Below are 19,169 nucleotides of genomic sequence, written 5' to 3'. Positions count from 1 at the left end.
AATTCAAGAGTAATTTAGTATAAGCAGTTATTTTGTTTTCAGAAAATTGGATACAAAATATTGAAACAAACTAATATAACAATGAATTTTGCGAAATCAAAATGTGCACAAAGTTAATGAGGTCAATATTCAAAATATTATTAAAATACATAATATTATTTTATTTAACATGGATTTAATAAATCATACAATTATAATAAAGTAGTCAAAATGAATTATAGTATAAACATGGTTTAATATATAAATATATTATAATCTTAAAAGTTCTAATAATGTAATAGTAGTTAATTAAGTAAACATATTTATAAATTATAAATTATTTTATTTTATTTTTTAGCTGACCCAGATGGTTGTTCAGCTTAAGATGGCTAGTAATATGATCATCATAACTGTATATATCATCAGGAAGTAGACAACCAGATGTTCCATCATTAAATACAACCTGGTATGTAAAAAAAACAACATTAATTTCAAATTATTAAAATTTAATGCATAATATAAATTACACTTACTGAATATGTAGGCTTATAATTTAACCCCATTAATAAACCTGTGTCGCCAGATTCCAAATGTATTTCTTCATTTATGGCTAAGAGATGATTTGCATAGTTCTAAAGAAATAATTTATGTATATTAGATGATGTAAATTATGTTTCATGAAATATTTCATTTATTTTAAGTGCTTTATTTTTCTTAACTTAAGTTAGTGAACAATTGCAAACATAAAAAAAAACGAAGTAAAAAAATAAAATGCATGAAATTTTAAATTTAAATGAATCAGATTAATGAATATTTTAATTCAGTGTTTACTGTACAATATAAACCAATCAAATGATCAACTAAATAACATCTTTTTTTATTATAATACTGAAATAATTCGAAATAATTTAAAAACGTAACATATTATGATCAAAATCAGTAATTAAATAACCCAAAAATATGAAAAAATTATATTAAAATACTGTTATTTAGTCGGTTTCAGGTTTAAGTTGAAAATCAAATTACTTAAAACCCCAACCTAGATGCATGAAAAATCAAATATTTCATATGATGACAATACATTATTTTTTTAGGCATTTTAAGGTAAATTTGTGATTTAACATATGTCATTATCTGAAAATTAATATAATATAATTATCTAACCTTAATTTCTTTAAGTCCAATACTGTCTGATATTGTACCATCACCGAACTTGACGATACCTAAAGGAGTTTTATCAATTTTTACAATTCTACATTGAGAGATCCTTCTATGTTGCAAGTGCTTTGCCCATACTTGCTGGTTTATGTTAACAAGCCGTTGCTAAAAATACAAACATCCACCATAAAATAACTAACATACGTAATATGAGGTATTAATTACTTTATCTGGAATATAACAATGGTTATTGCAATGGATCAAAATAATATGCTCAAAGTTTTTGTCAATTTGATAATCGAATCCAGCAAATATGCCACAAGAAATATGGAACCATGTATTGCAACTTGCCTCAGAGCAACGAAAACAATTACCACATGTTAAATTGCATATTACACACTGTAAAATATTTAATTTATTTAAAATATGTCACTTGATGTGGGTATAAAAAAAATACAACTTTAGAAAAAATCCATCATATACCTTTTGGTCTGTTGAAAAAGTGTTGATAGTTAATAGATTACTGCCATGCACAAGAATATGACATTCAACATGTGACCATCCATCGATTTTAAATTCTTTTAAAGCACCACCTTTCAATGGACAGTATACACAAGCCTAAAATAGGTACATAAATTAAAAACATTTCAATGATTATTAAGATTTTGTTATAAACTATTTTTAATAAATGAAATATTTTTTTTCTACATAGGTATAGATTTTTCTGGAACTATGAAAAATATAAAAAAAATGTAATAATAATACAAAATAATAATCTCTCGAATCAAATGAGTTCTAGTTTGACACAAAAATTATTTTTTTTAGTTGAGAAATTGCACAACTTCACATAAACTATTAATTTATAATATACTTACAGCAAGCCTAGGATTTTTCATGCATCGATCACACACCCAATGACTACTTGTGTCTACGTTTGTGCCATAACACACTTTATGAACAGTCAAATAACATTTTACACATCTTATAAGATCTGCCTTAAAAACCTCGTTACTGCCGGAAAGTGCTTGTTTAAATAATGCTTTGGTAGGTCTCTGCAAGTTGGTTAACTTTGGATGCATGAAATATTTGGCTATGATTTGCCAATCCAAGTTGAAGGTTAACTATTTAAACAATAAAAATGTATTATTATTTTTAAAAGTTTTTTCAAAACAATTTATATTCTGAAAATATATAATGGTGTAGGCAACAATCACATTTTGATCATAGTTTATATATATTCTACATTTATATAAGTAGAAACAAATGATACATGTACTTGGGAAATTAATTTTCTATTACCTTTTTACGATTAAACATCATACATAATGAACAATGTGGATAATCCATACTTTTATATACATTATAAAGTTGCTCAATCTCAAATGAGTAACAATTGTTGAACATATCACTTATATTATTCAGCATACCTGCGAATAAAAATTGTCATTAAAATATAAAATTCAAATAGATACAGATATTTTATTCAACATACAAGTAACCTCGGCGTCAACTTATGTGCTAAAGTGTGGCTTTTAAATACTACATGTGTACATATGGTTGACTCGTAGGGATGAAAAACAAGTGTTACCGGATAATCTCCCGGAAAAAACAGATCGTCACCGAGGTTAGGTTTTATGTTAAATAGAGAGTAAGGTAGAAAAACATATTTTGAACCTAAAATTAAACTATTCCAATTTTATTTAAATAATTCAATTTTAAGATTTAAGAATTACCATCAGAATTATTAACATTTATATTGTAACCATTATTACTAGTATCATACATATTTTATTGCATACTTAAATTTTGATATTAATTTTCATTAGGAAGACACTACGCCCACAGGTGTGTCTCCGTCTTACAAACTTACATCATAGCATAAACTGTTTTGCACGAAATAGAACCACCCAAGCTGTAGTCCAAGCTAGGCAACTAAATTTTCACACTTCAAACAATACAGCATTTACTGTGCAACATAGTTAGTTATTTTCGATATCACAAGTACAAGAAAAATGATTCAAGTTTGATATAATACATTTTTAAAATATAAAAACTTTTCTTGTATTTATGATATCGAAAATAATTAAATACACAGTAAATGCTCTCTTATTAAAAAAGTGTGAAAATTAGGTTGCTTAGCTTGAACTACAGCTAGAGTGGTTCTATTTCAAGCAAAACAGTTTTTACTATGTTGTACGTTTGTACAACACATGGGGGTGTGGCATTCTCTTAAAAAATAAAATTTAATAATTGCAGATAAAACATAAGAAAAAATTAACTAAAACATACCATAAATTTCATGTTTATCGTCCACAATCTGTTTAGGTTCAAGTATTGGTTGAACAAAATTCTGTGTATATTTCATACCTTCTTCTTTTTTAGTTTGAGACATAAATATTGATGTCATCTGAGATGGTTGATTTTTAGAATTAATAACGTGATTTGCACTGGTAAGAGATGAGTTATAAGGTCTTTCCAATTTAATTGGTGGCAATTGTTTTGTTCTAGCTACATTTAAATGTATGTTCTCATTGACACTGTCATATTTTTCAGATATCAAATGATCATTGTTTAAAGAATTGTTAAAAACTGTTGAATTTTTAATACTCTTATTGAGACATTTATTCACCCGAGACTCTTCAGTATTTTTATTAACATTCATAGATTTGAGACTCTCGGCATTGATAGATGATGTAGTTATTATATTTTTAATACTATCACTTTCTTTGGAGCTAATGATTGTTGAACCCATAAGGTTAATAGTTTGAACATTTTTCTCAGTCGATTTAGAATTTTTGTGTTTCTTAGATTTGGGATTCATTTTTGTTCCTTGCTTTTTAGACTTTCTTTTATCTGAACCATCACAATAATCACTATCACTTGTAAATTTTATATCTTCCAAGACTGAATGATTTTCCTTCAAAAGTCTAGATTTTCCATTATATGATACTTTAGTGGCATCTAAAAATAACCATTCAATTAAAAAATTATCATTGAAGCAACAAGATCAATGTAAATGCTACATACTCATTTCATCAACTTTTGGACATATATCTTTCATTATTTCTCTCTGTTTACCTCTATATTTTTTTTCTTTTAATCCTTGTACACTTTTTGATGAAGGTACACTTATAGCTTTGTTTTCAGATGTTGTATCATTAGGCAATTGAGAATCTGAACGTTTATATGTTTCACAACGTTTTTTAACAACCTTTTTACTATGTTTTAAAATACCTGTATTTCTGTAGCATAAAAAACCAAAATTAAAAATAACTTTTTATTTTTGAATAATGAAAACTAACTTACTTTTTGTTACATAATATGTCAGATTTAATAGGTAGGCGAGCTTCTAAATTACGACTAGGAGCTACTGGATGAGTACCAATATTATTTCTTTTAAGCCATGACTCATATTCTCTGGGCTGTAGACGTTTAACAAATGTATCCATATTGATCTTAACTGAATCTTTCCTACAATGACACTGTGAAGCATTTTTCCCAAAATCCACCCAACGTGGTGATGCAAAGTTGGTCGATTCAGCTATATTAAATCCGTGGTTAAAACCAGCATGATATCCAAAGGGGAAAGTTATCATGAATTCACCTTTCTCTTGTGTGATCTAAAACAAACAATAATATTAACCATAAAAAAATCATTACTGGTGATCTTGTTTAAAATCAGTAATTATCAAGTATTTACTTTATTAAATGGTATAGAATGTACTTTTAACGTGTGTGGGGATATAACAGTCATTTTATGTCTAAGAAAAGCAGGACATGATGATGCATCAGCTGGATAAAAACTATTAGCCAACCTTTCTAGGCGGCGACCATGTAGTGGTGGTATTGCATACCTTAAGTAAAATAAAATAGTTAGTATTCAATTACAAAAGTACAATAATATAATATAAGAATAATCTTACCATGTCTTTGGAAATCCATCATGGACATAGTTTATACTATACAAGTCCATGTCTTCAGTATGCCATGCGAATGAGGTTTTCCACATACCAAAATATAGATAAGCTGTATTGACACCTTCAATGCTAACACCATAATCTTCATTTACATAATCCAATACCGTGCCCAATTTGTTGATATTCCAAACCTTAATTTAATACAAAGAAATATTTACTTTATTTAAATATACATATTTGAGATAAAATAAATTATAATTTATAAATTTAACACTTACCTCAACACATTTATCTGTAATAGATCCAGATACATCTGCACCATATAGTGAGGGTTTATAAACTACATTTTTCCAGTATATTCTTTCAAGTTCCTTATAATCAAAATGGTCAGGAGTCTTATATTTATCAGACAATGCCAGTGTTTTGTATTCTAATACTGTCATAGGTTTCTTTTGTATATTAATTTGTCGATAAAATCCTTCTTTACCCTCTACAACCTAAATCAATGTACTAATAATAAAAATAATTTATTAAAAGCTAAGGACTTAAAAGCATTACTTGACAGATTGGAGCTGGAATTTTCAAACTCATAATATCATCATCATCATAACTATTTTTTCTTGGTATCCATTCTTTTGGTGGGATAACCTACAAGATAACAATAAAAAATAAAATAAAAGGTTAAATTGAAATAATAAAATATAAAATTTTAAAAGCTTAAAGATATAAAAAAGCTACATTTTTATTAAAACATACTTTTGCAATTCCAGCTAGGTGAGCGCCTTGCGACTCCATTAGCTCAATATAGCTACTGAAATTTTGAAATTCACTCCATGTTGGTCTGAAAACCATGATTTTAGGTGTTGTACACATCTTATCTAAAATTATAAATCACTATTAAAATCAACATGTTTTAAGCATAACTAAATTCAAATTTATAAATAATATTATAATAACTAAATTTCAACTCTAAAACATATTAAAGATGGCAACAAATGTATTGTACTTTGGATATCTGATGGTATATTGCAACGAAAAACAAATTTATTACTAATAAAACATCCAATATTTTTAAAAAAAATTTCTTTACTATAGATTTATCACTTAATTTATTTATTGTAATTGTTGAAAAAAATAAAGATAAGCAAATTTAGTGTGGAATCGTTTTAAATCAGTAGCTTATAATATTAACTGCTATACACGGTTGCTTTCACAAAGAATATTTTATTTTATAGTTACTTTAGCTTTTAATGATTTATTTAGAATCAGATAAAGCCAATATCTAATTGTATTTTTGCTAAGTAAAGCCATACCTATCCCACTATCAGATTTAAAAAAAAAACATCACATGCATTTGAAAATTCTATTCTGGTGGAGATTTAGGTATCAATGTAGACAAATGTAATTTACGCTCCATACCACAACATAAGCTTTGTACATAATTTTTATTCTATTTTTTTTTTTAATATGCATAACGGACTAATTTATCGAACTCAATACTTGCTAGTGGTGTCCAGTCTGAGACTGACGACGTTAGGACATTTTTTAAACAATAAAATAAGGTTAGCAATATTAATGAATGGAAAGAAAACGATAAATTAAAATTATTTTCTATTTTTGTAAAAGGCACAGCCAGCACCTTTTTAGTTAACATTCAAGACCAAACACAAAATTGTTTGATGATGGAAAGAATTACATGAGACCTTCAACCCACAAGAAACGACACGGTATTGGACAGGTGAGAATGGATATATCACAAGTTACTTAGCCGAAATAGAAAGACTATAAAGGCAGGTGAATAACATGAGCAATGAAGATGTTTGCAGATATATTTAAATGGTCTGAAAAATAATATTTTACAATGAATTATGATTTAGGACAATAATAGCTTAGGAAACTTAAAAGAAAACTTAAAAAAAATTTGAACTGATGCAATTTAGGTTAAAAAATAGAAAAGGGGATAGAAGTGAATATTCAACAATTCTAAATGAACAGGTATAATAATGATTACAATGAAAACAGAGGACGGAGTTATAATAGAAAAAGAGAATACTATAACAAGAAACGTGAGTATCGAAATAACAGTCCTTACCCATCCGGATCAAATAATATACATATAACAGTAGCAGGAATTATAATAGAGACAATCCATACTCAAAAGAAAAAAGAACAATTATGACAGTTCTAGGCAAAATAGTAGGAACAGAAAATATGACAGAGATTTTATGAAAAATAAACAGAGAGATAATCAAGACAGGGAAAAAAGAGGAAATTAAAACTATGACAAACAACGTTATACAAAAAACCGTCAATACAGCAGAGAGAATAGTTAAGAAAGAATGACACTATAATATAGAGAAGACTACTATTCAAAAGAATCTGAGAGAGTCACTCGTTATTGGTGTAACAAGAGAGAGCATTATGCTGATAATTGTAAAATTCCAAAAAATTATTTAGGATTTAGGAAAAAAAATCGAAGCAGCTACACAGAAAAACACTTATGAACTAAATAATATAACGTCAGATGAGAAAAATAATTATAGGTATACATTTTATAAAAAAAATGGTATGACCAAAATTTAAATAAAACCGTGGTTAGGTTACGTTAGCAGTTAATAAAGACCTAGATTTAAGTGAAACAGATATTGAAACCATGTATCTAAAAAATAACCCAGAACGAGAGTCAGAATGACAAAACTTTTTACTCTATAATAATATGAACGCTATACGAGCGTGTGACTATTTATAAGTAACAATTGTTATTTTTTTTCACTAGACAAAATCTGGGCAATAGGCCACTGTGCCAATAAATGTCTCACCATGTCCCAAAAATAGCATTAAAATTTAAAAACAAATTTATTAATACTAAACAGTGAATTAATCAAAATAAAAGTACTAACAAAATAGCTTATCTAAAATCAAATGACTAATGATTATAATATCTTATTAACTAAGACAGTTCTTATGATAAACTTAAGTATTCTAATATTTTCAAAACCTTAGAAAATACAAAACAATTTTGAAAAAGGTAACAACTTTTTTAAAAACTATGAAAATATACATCCAAATATTTAAATAACATAATTAACAAAGAACTAAAATATAGTAATAAACATGATTACTGTCTGCACTTATGTAGACAAACATTACAATACAAGAGTAAAATAATACTAAAACATGAAGGTATTGAAAAATATATAATTGACACCGGGTCCAATATTTCATGCATAGATATTTCTTTAATTAATAATATAGAGTACTTTAAAATTGAGAGAATAGTTATTATAACAAGAACAGACAACACCCAATTAGAACAATTAGGCGAAATAAAATTAGTGGTTAAAATAAATAATAATACGTACTTTATTAATGAGTTCGTAATCGAAGGACTAAATTGCAAAATATTCCTAGGAGATGACTTCAACATAAAAAATAACGGAATCATCAATTTTAAGGACAAAAATTTGAAATTAAATTAAAATGTCATAATACCTAACTAAATACTAACTAAATATAAAATAAGAATTAGCAAAAAAAAAAAAACGTTACATACAATCAAGCAAAAATAATATGATAACAAAATTATAAGCAAAATCATGGACAGACAAGGAATAGGATAGATGTTTTAACAGTGAACCCCCTCCTATACCACCAATATAGTTACTAACATATTAAACAAACATAAAAGTAATGAGAACACCCATTACATTTTAATTAAGAGCAAAATTAGTTTTAAAAAATAATCACAATGTAAGACCATCTAAAATATATGTTCGAACATCATAAATGCAAACAAATTAAACTTAATAAAAAAGTACTTACTCAAATAAAATTTATTTAACACGACTAATTTTCATTCTCACACAACAAAATCGCAAAACCATTCAACTTTTTAAGATATTAATATTTCATTAAAAATTTAAATGTAATTAGTATTTTAGGTAATATTTTTTTTCCTTGTTTAAACATAATGTAAAACAATTAAACACAATATTAGTATCAAAATCCAATGCATTCACAAAGGTTAGACAATAGTACACCGAGATAACTCAATAATTAATACAATTAAACATAAGAAAAGGAAAAATGAAATTAAAAAATGGAATAAAATCACAAGCTCAGCAAACAGCATTCACATTATTTGTATTTTTTTTTTTTTACTCCATCTAACTCTCAATTTTTACCATCATCCTATTTTGTCTCAAAAAAAATTAATATACCTTACCTATTTTTATATCAAAAACTGCCTGATAAATAAAACCTAATAACCATTATGTAAACACAGTAAACAAAAAGATAAACAAAAGAAATTTAACAAAGTAAAAATTAATAAATATAACAAGATTTGAGAAATATAGAATTTTATTTAAGCAGACTTAAGAAAAAATAAAACCTCATTTAACCTAAATACACATAGAAGATAAATCGAAAAGAAAGTGAAGAAAAATATAATTCTGGACTTAGAAATTAGAAAAGGTTTTAAAAACATTATACATTTTATCTTATCCCAAAATACTTCCTTTCACAAATATGTAATTTTACCATCCACATTTACTTTTTCACACTCCAACTACTAACATATGTAAGAAAAGCAACAAGGGAAGTAGCATCTACCTATTAATCGATATTGTAACCACCCTAATCTGCTTATAGTTAATTAATGTCTAATACCTAATGTTAAAAATTAATCTAATACTATTTTGAAACATATCATATTATATACCTACAAACTTGTTGAACTATATATTGCTACATGTTTACTCTTTTTCTTTACTTAATGTGTCTTATAAATTTCATTGCTTTAGATTTAAAATATTTTCTTTTATAACATAAAGGAGTGTTGTATGTGCTAACCAGTTTGGTGAACAACAAAAGCTAAAGTAAATAATAAAATTAAAGACTGTATCGTATTTTTAACAATAGGCCGATGAAACAAATGAGCCGAGGCAGCACATTGTAAAACTATATTTAAGCACGTAAGCACCATGGTCCACAGTAGAAGGGCAGTGAGGGTTCCCCAGCGAGACTCGTATGTTTGATTGTGTCTTGTATTTTTGTGGGTTTTAAAATAATAAAAGTAATTAAAGCAGTATGAATTGTCGATTGTCATCTAAATTTTGTGTACCTTACAAAAGGCGGATGTAAGACAGTACATATCAAATTTTTCAGTGGTATTCAAGTCGCCGGACGAGCGGAACGCACCTAGCAGCCAGCACCCATATAGGTCCTTATAATATAATATTTTGTGTGTGTGTGTGTGTGTGTGTGTGTGTGTGTGCGAGTGTGAGTGTGCTTGCGCGTGGGACTGAATACCATGCATAAATTGCTACTACGTACTAGGTGACGATAATCGTAAATAAAGAATTATGTGTAAATACCTTGTGAAATTGTTAGCCGGATGCCAAATGCGTAACTCCAACTGTAATATACGCGTAAGATAGACTCCAACAAACGGATGCAAAACTTCGAGGAACACGCTGCGAGTCGCTACTCGCTGCCACGAACAAGCAAACAACTCGACGGTCTCGACGGCTGAGTCGACCGTTATCGCTATGACGCCGTATTATCTACCCTCTCCTCCACGTCATCACCACAAACACCATAACCAGTCCCAACGGCCGTACTGTGTACCAACTGCCTACCGTGGTACAATTAACCACAGGACACAAAGTGTCTGTCGTTGCAAATAGCAACTGTAAGCAGCATGGGCGAAAATCACAGGTGTTCTAATGGTAGTAATGAGTGCTCCTTGAATTTTAAAACTACCACCTTGAATCTTGTGACATCCTAATTTCTAAATAATTGGGTAAATGGAGTTTTGCTCGAAATAGTATCACTCAAGCTGTATTTCAAGCTAAGCAACCAATTGTTCACTTTTGTTCGTTTTAATTTTTTCGATATTTCGAGTACTAGAAAAGTTCTTATTATTTAAAAACTAATTATTTCAAACTTGAATAACTTTTGTATTTGTGATATCGAAATAAATAATGTGATAATAAAATATGTTGCACAGTAAATGTTCTCCTCTTAATAGTATGAAAATTTGGTTGCTTAGCTTGTACTACAGCTTGACTAGCTTGAGTTTTTCCATTTCGCGCAAAATAGTTTATGCGAAGTTATACACTTTTAAGACGGAGCAACGCGTGCGAGTGTGGCGTCCTTTTAAGCAAAACGTATACGAAATGTCAGGAAAATACGTACAAGTTGATAGTAGTTGATAATATCCCAACTCCACGTAGGGGGAACCCGCCTAACCATCAGTACGACAGCATTCCCAGTGTTAATTTGTCTTCCCATCTTGTGCAAGTACTATTATCACGGGAAAAGTTAAAAGACCACCGTCTTCGAATATAAGGTCCGACGACTGTCGCAAATTTAACTCACTTGACGCGATAGGTATAATAATATTACAGAAACTCTGTACACCTGTCCTACTAAACAACGTATTGTGCAACATTGTGTTATTTCCTTTAACAGGTACTTATTTATGTGTACACTAGCAGCCGACCTGTCGCGGCTTCGCCCGTCATTGGTTTGTTTATTTTGCCTTCGACTGTGATGTGTATAATTTTTTTATTCAAATTTTATTATTTAAACTGTTTAAAGTGATCGTCATGTAAATACAAAAAACGGTTAATGAAAACGTATTGAATTATGTCTAACGGTATTAATGGTGAATATATTTTTATTAAAAATGAATACAGATACAAAAGAAATGCTAATTAATCTAGTTGATAAAAATTTTTATAAAACTTCTGAGAATATAAAGTTTTTTTGTTCTATCTCCTGTTGAAATCAAAATCATCAGATGATTCGTGTCTCCAGTTCGAGAAAATCTTACGTTTAATTGTACGTACATAGATTGTATTATATATCCGTCGGGTGAATCGTAACACGTTTTGAGTGTTGTTGGCGTATCAATAAGAAGAGTCTTCTTTATTATACAGATAAGTGATCAATGTTTTCCATGCAACTCTTATAGTATTAAAACTATTACATTAATTTGTAGTCTATAATTTCACTAAGTGTTTATTTAAGAAGGAGTACTTAAATGATCATAACTGTAGTAACTCGTCATTCTCTGTCCTTTTCATAATTATACTAAACTTTTTACTTATTGTACCCCCTAGTACAGATTGTAAATATTCATTTAAATAAACAATTTAAAAAAAAAAAACTGTACTAACTGATTGTTACTATAACTATATAAAAATAATAAAAATAGATCACTTGTATTTGGTATAACTTTTTACTTATTTTTTATTGACGAAAGTGATACTAAAACCTTCAGCAAACTGTCAGGTATAACAGTAAAACATTACACCAAAATCAGTTCTGTAGTTTTCTCTGTTAGCACAGTCGTAGAAAAACCCTTACAATTTTATATAGTAGTAGAGATAAGATATAGGTAATGATGTTAATACTAAAGGTGTTTTGGACAATTAAAACTGTTTCTTTGCAAAAAGTGACTGATTGATTTTAATTTTTATAGCAAGAGAAGTTTATAAATTCTACACTTCTGAATTAATTTATTAAGTAAATCGCTTTGTTAAGATCTTTTAAATTGTAAAACGCAAATATTGGTCATTGTTCAACTTTCTGCATTCAAGAAAGATCCAAGTAAATGTATAATGTTCGATAATTATAGGTAAAATGAACTCTACTTGACGTTGACAATTTATAATATGTTCTTGTATGACCTTATTTAATAATATGAGTAGTATAGTAATATCTATTAATAATGTACATCAAATCAAACTTAAAGTCATTAATCATATTTATTAACAACTTAAATATTGTAAGTACCTATTCATTTTAATTGGTGCTGCACTGCTGCTTGTATCTATACTGTTTATTTCATAAAAAGCTCAACACATTAAAAGTACATATCATATTATCATATAACCTAATATCAATTTTATATCGTTCATTCTATCTCTAGTATTAATGTAGTATGAATTAATTGTTGTTTTATTTTGTTTATTACACTATTCTAGGCCTAAACATTGTTGGATTTGCTTTAGTGCTGGTGGTGATGATGATTATGAAAATAACAGAGATTGGATGTCACTATGTAAATGTCGCGGTTTTACACAATGGGTAATTTTCCATGATATTTAATATCCGTATTAATTATAATTATACACAAATAGTTATCATGTAGTATATGCTCTACTCACAACATTTCCATGCTTCTTATAGTATTACTATAGTATAGTTGACTACAGTAGTGTAATATTGAGATATTGTGTTTAAATATTCAATAATTTCTAATGTATATGATAAAAACAAAGTAATGGATATTTTAAGTTATTGCTGCTGTGCAGTTGATTACTTATAATAGAGTAGTTATTAAATCGGTTAGCCAAAGTTTTTTTAATAACATTGTTCGAACGCGGCTGACATCCCGACGAATCGTTTACGATACGGCTTTACAAGTCTTGCGCGATGGGTGTGGAATGTCTGCGACAGGTCATAACCCCTGTACGGCGTACACTCGGCCGGCCGATGTCCATTTCAACTTTCATCCGATCATCGTCGGGCTGTCTTTTGCCAACTGGCGTATCTAAGTGACCGCCCGTTCGCCCAGTGTTGTTCCGCTGACCTCGTGGTCAGTCGACCGGATTTTCAGTTTTTTTTATGTTTTATTATCGTGTACCCGTGTTCGTCGTAAGCTCCGAGGTAATGGGGGCCTGACGTGTGCGTTACACCTCTTCACTCAATCTAAGTTGTCGTTATAATTATACACGTTCCATGCCTACGTTAAAACGCTGTCGCCTTACCAGCGTGTAGCCAACACCGTCCTCCAGAGCTTGCAGACCAGGTCTATTAATTATTATTTAATGTTTGATTTATGTAAACAAACTCATGTTAGGAGTTGTCGTTTGTTAATTTATATTATAATTATTCTAATTGTAGCGCGCAATTACCTGCCCGGGCTATTATTATTATCATTGTATTTTTGTGTGCATAATATATATGTAGTGCGCATTGCGCCCATAAGTTGAATATTATAATATTTGTATATTGTATTGACTATTGAGCATTATATAACGTGGGTGATCCTCCTTCCGCCTCTAACATCCCGCAAGTTGTTGCCGCTAACCGCGATTCCAAACTAGGAGCGGCTGTGTCGCAAACAAACAGACCATGGTATATAATAAAAATAAAATAAAAACATTTATAAAATATTATTCTAGAAGGGATTTCTGTCCCAAACGAGAATATTTTTTGATTTAAGTTTACATTTAGGATTATAAAAAAAATCATATATACCTATGTAGGTATAATTAAAACTATATTAAAATTGTATTTTTGCTATTAAGTTACCTCTGAATACTAGAGTTCTATCAGATAGCTCTCATACACTAAATTTCATATACCTAGCCATATTATACTATGGAACATAAAATTTTCTATGACAGAAAATATTATTCAGTTCTTTTTATCAATACTTCACACTTCAATTGCCATTGTTTTTTTAATAATCTCAGGTCGCTGCTTGTCATTTACTAATACACATTCAAGAAACTATTTTATAGTAGACTTTTATAACAATTAATGTTTTATGTACCTGTAATTTATTCAATTAAACTATAATAATAATGTATTAAAAACAGTTGTATTGATTCACACATATAAAATTGTTATTTTAGGTTCACTTTGGTTATGTTAAACCTTGGATTAACAAAAAAATGAATGAAAATCATAGTGGTGGAGCTCATTGCTCTCATTGTGACACACAATATATTATTGTGTGTGGTAAAGTCAGTAAGTGTTTTAGAGTTAGTATTGATGATAGTTAAAACACTTAAACCTTTATTAAAACTAAATAACTAAAATAACTTTTTAAGTAAACAAATTCCTTTCTTCAATTCAATTTCTACATTTTTCTGCTATGAAAAATATTTTACGTGACTCATGAGTTAAATGTTCTATTTTGAATAACTTTAACTTTAACTTAAGCATTTTTAATTACCTGTTAAATTTAATAACTTGACCAAACATTTTTAATTTGAAAAATCTACTATCAAAATATATTTCTATTACATTTCATTACTGTTTGTATATTGTTATTAAATATTTTTTACTTCTTAAAATGTTATATTATTATTTTATATTCTATATCACATTATTTGGTTATTAAACACACTCGATAACATATCTTATCTTGTACATATTTGATAGCTGGTGTTACAGCCAATGCTTTTTATTGGTCAGCAGCATCTTACAGAGCAATAACAATAATTATTTACATAGAAGTTAAAAATAAACGTATTTTAGGTAATGGGTGTAAGAGAGGCTATAACAATTATGCAGAGTACAAATGCATATATGTTGCTCTTGGTGTTTGCATTAATACCATCAAATCAGTCTAATTTTAGTCAAAACAATCAATTGGGAAGAAACATTATTATTTGTCCTGAGATTTACTTCACAACTATCCTTGTTAAGAACCATCATGCCTTCATTTTTGTAAACCAATTTATTTAACTTATGTTTATGATGGTTTGATTAATTGATTATTAATTGTATTTGTATTGATTTTTAGGTGTGAACCTGTCAACAGTTCAATGAATACAGAGCAATTAAATTCAGTCCTGAATCCATCACCAACTACTTTGTGAGCTGCACTTGTATTTCCAACTACTGCTACTGTAGTTGGACATTCATTATTTTACAATAGTTCATATTCATACTTACAAAAATCTTTATTGGTAAGTGTTACATAAATTATAATGAATATTAATGCAAGTGCTCATTTATAATATTTTTGTTTGTATTTCAGGGTGGGTTGGTGTACATTGGAGTAATTGGTGTATTCAAAATATATCAAAGAAAACACAATGTTATAAAAGAATGATCATGTAGAGTCATTGGCTGTTCTGAAACTGATACTGAAGAAAATAATTAAAAATCTGTACAACAATCCAATATTTGTTTACATCATTTGAAACATGCAACATTTTAATATTGTACATAAATATGTAAAAATATGTATTTTTTTTTAAAGTTAATTGTATATTAAGAATACATTTTTTTTTTTAATTTAACTTAATTTAAATTAATTAATTGTCAAATGTTTATAAATTTAGCCCATAGTGAATAATATTATATAATATAATGCAATACAATATGTTTGACTATAAACAGCTGCTCGTGAAAAAAACCCTTTATGCGTACATACAATTTTAAATTCTATATGTATAGACAGTGTTCAGCAACCCTAAAATAATGTGCTCTTTTTGTCATGTGCAGTACTATTGTTATGAGTTATGACTCAGTATACAATATAATGTAGGAATTTTCCTAATTTGAACAGTCACTAAGTTGAAAGAAAATGGTTTTTTTTATGAATATCACTAATAAGGAAGTAAATCAATTTAATTATAATTTATTATATTTTATTTTATTTAATAAGTAAGTAAACTAAAAGTTAATAATTAAAATGCTAATTATTAAATTATCTTGACTCAACATTCAATAATTATTATTGACCAATAAGTAAATTTAAGTTTTTATGAAAAAAATAGCTTATAAAGTCTAAAAAATCTATTGTTTTTTTGTAATAAATTTTGTAATATGCACCTACGTATTATATTTTATACTTGTTTAAAGATTTTAATTAAAATTACATAGAGTACCTAAGTTATAGAATTATTTATCTTGTTCAATAAACTGAAGTTAAAGATTTTAATTTAAAAAAATTAACATTAAATTACATAGTTAAACATGCATATTAGTATTCATTATTAATATTATCAATATTATTATTTCTAATAATGTTATGTCTTTATTATATCTCTCCTGGTGTATAGTATAGTATTTCTCTATAAGATTTTGTTTTAAGTAAAAACTCCAATTGTTGTGGATGCACTAGGGATATTGCACATTTGAATGGATTTTTGTCAAACAGTGATTTTCTATTCAAAACGTCTAATAAATTATTTAACTCTTTACAGGGCCGGCCCTAGTTTTTGCGGGGCCCCGGACAGAGCCGTTCCTAGTTTTTGCGGGGCCCTCGGACAAAATAATATTCTTCGTATTTTTTTTTAAATAGGTACATATATTTGTTTATTTTGTTCTGTTTTCATTATATATATTTTTATACTTTTCCATGCCCTTACCCAGATATATATTTAATATGTATTGTAGCCTAGACGTCTAGTTAATAATTTTTATATATTTTTTACCCCGCACTACAATACATACTACTTCTTAGTGAGCCCAAGTGAATAGCGATCTCCATATTATATCAAAAAAATAAATATTATTAGGTATATTTTTCTATTGGAACATAATAAATAATAATTAAAACCAAATATACTATATTATACTGTTTTATTAGGATACCTAAGTAAATAAATAATAGATACGATTAATCCTTTTTATCATTTTGTGTTATAAACAATTAAAATAAAGTAAAATTATTTTTATTAAAATATTATAAATATTAAATATAAAGTAAAATAGAAATTATATTAAAACTTAACTAAACATTTTCTTTCTACATTTTTTTGAAGTGAAGATATCGATGAGATGTTTATAGTCGACTGTGGACGATAATTCTTCTTCAATTGATATTAAAGCTAGTTCAGAAGTAATTTTACTCTAAGATTAATAAAAAATTATAAAAATAATGTTAGGTGAAAGTGGTTTATCTATGTTGCGCGTGTGTCTGAGAGTGAAACAAATATTGCGTTGACATTATCTTAAGTTAAATGTTCAATAATTATTTAATTAAATGTAATTGAATAATTAATAACGAATACAATTAGTAAAAGTAGTATATTATAATCCGTATGGCAGCGACGCGAGTATGAGTGTACTTCTTAACGGTGCGTAATGCATATCATCATCCTGAGACGGTAATCAACAATACTACCATTGATTTTATAATATACAGATAAGCCATACGGCTGTTGATTTAGAAACATGAATAATAGTAAAGCAAAAATCCGATAGATCGCATAGCGTTATTTATAGTCGATAAAATAATATTATTATTCACGACGCGCGGCGGCCGACGGTGTTGGCTTTCTTAGATTAGATTATTATAAAACCGGTTTGGATAGGCTTTTTCCGTTTGATATAATATTGAAATGAAATAATAAATAATAAATATATTATTTAAATCACCAATTACTATAATATTAATTATTAAATTATTACTGTACTATAAAATATACTATGAAATGTTTTAAACCAAACCAATACGACAAGTATAAAAATAATCATATATAGATATTAATATAATAATATTAAATAATTTATTTCATTAATAATACTATACATGAGATAAAATTTTTAACTTAGTTAATTTCGACTGTCTTGTTGTTATTGAATGATCTTTGCATTTCTTAAATATTTTACAAGTCAATAATTTGTCTAAAATGAAGAGTTTGTGGTCTGCGCATTCTTTATTTTCATGGAGCCAATGTTTTATTAAGTTACGACGTTTAAACCATGTCATAAATATTTTTTTAATATTTTTTTTATGTTGAACTTTGCCAAATTTATCTTCAAATATATCAATCGCACAAATAACAAGTTCCACAAGTTTTTTTGATGGAGATTTAAGACCATTTGTTTTAATATTTTCAAAATTTTTATTAATTATAAATAATTGATCTTTATTATTAATATCGGTGTCAGTTATTAACTGTAATTTACAACTATTACAATTAAAATTGTTTAAGCAAATATGTGCTAAATACCCAGCAAAATAAACAACAGTGCAGTCCTCCAGTGTTACTTCTACATTTTCTTTATCTTTATTTAAATTATTATGTGAATCATTAGATGACGACGACGATAAAGATTCTGTGTCACTTAAGTCTATGTTGTTATCTGAACATGTAATGCTAGATTGTTGGTTATTTATGTGTATTGTATAATCTACTTCTGTGTCTAAATTCTGTTCACAATTTGTACCCTTTGAAGTACAAACCAACGAATAAATCGCTGTGCTTCTAAACGATGTTCTTATAACTCTTGACGTAGGATTTCTATTGTAACCCCCCTTCTGTCGAAAAATTGAAAACAAATTTTCAAGTACATCTTGATTCAAGCGATTTGTGAATAAGAAGCTAATGTTATGTTTTTTTTCATCTT

At 27.8% G+C, this 19,169-nt stretch overlaps 1 protein-coding gene and 1 pseudogene across 1 annotated transcript; one reads left to right on the top strand and one right to left on the bottom strand.

The window, feature by feature from the left end:
* Nucleotides 1-242: 242 nt before the first annotated feature.
* LOC111040956 (lysine-specific demethylase 4A-like) lies at nucleotides 243-10,904 on the bottom strand. Its single transcript, XM_022325051.1, has 16 exons — nucleotides 10,433-10,904; nucleotides 5,811-5,932; nucleotides 5,613-5,702; nucleotides 5,333-5,551; nucleotides 5,061-5,245; nucleotides 4,838-4,991; nucleotides 4,444-4,757; nucleotides 4,165-4,379; nucleotides 3,427-4,098; nucleotides 2,437-2,564; nucleotides 2,013-2,258; nucleotides 1,621-1,755; nucleotides 1,363-1,536; nucleotides 1,144-1,302; nucleotides 513-611; nucleotides 243-442 (listed from the first exon to the last, which is right to left on the bottom strand). The coding sequence occupies exons 2-16, from the start codon at nucleotides 5,925-5,927 to the stop codon at nucleotides 317-319; spliced, it is 3,033 nt and encodes a 1,010-aa protein (XP_022180743.1). The 5' UTR covers nucleotides 5,928-5,932; nucleotides 10,433-10,904; the 3' UTR covers nucleotides 243-316.
* Nucleotides 10,607-16,026, top strand: LOC111040953 (annotated as a pseudogene).
* Nucleotides 16,027-19,169: the final 3,143 nt, after the last annotated feature.

Source organism: Myzus persicae, unplaced genomic scaffold (assembly GCF_001856785.1).
Source record: "Myzus persicae strain clone G006 unplaced genomic scaffold, MPER_G0061.0, whole genome shotgun sequence".
In the NCBI taxonomy this organism is placed as follows: Eukaryota; Metazoa; Arthropoda; class Insecta; order Hemiptera; family Aphididae; genus Myzus; species Myzus persicae.
The sequence above is the reverse complement of the archived record's forward strand: the minus strand, read 5'-3'. Positions and strand labels throughout refer to the sequence as shown.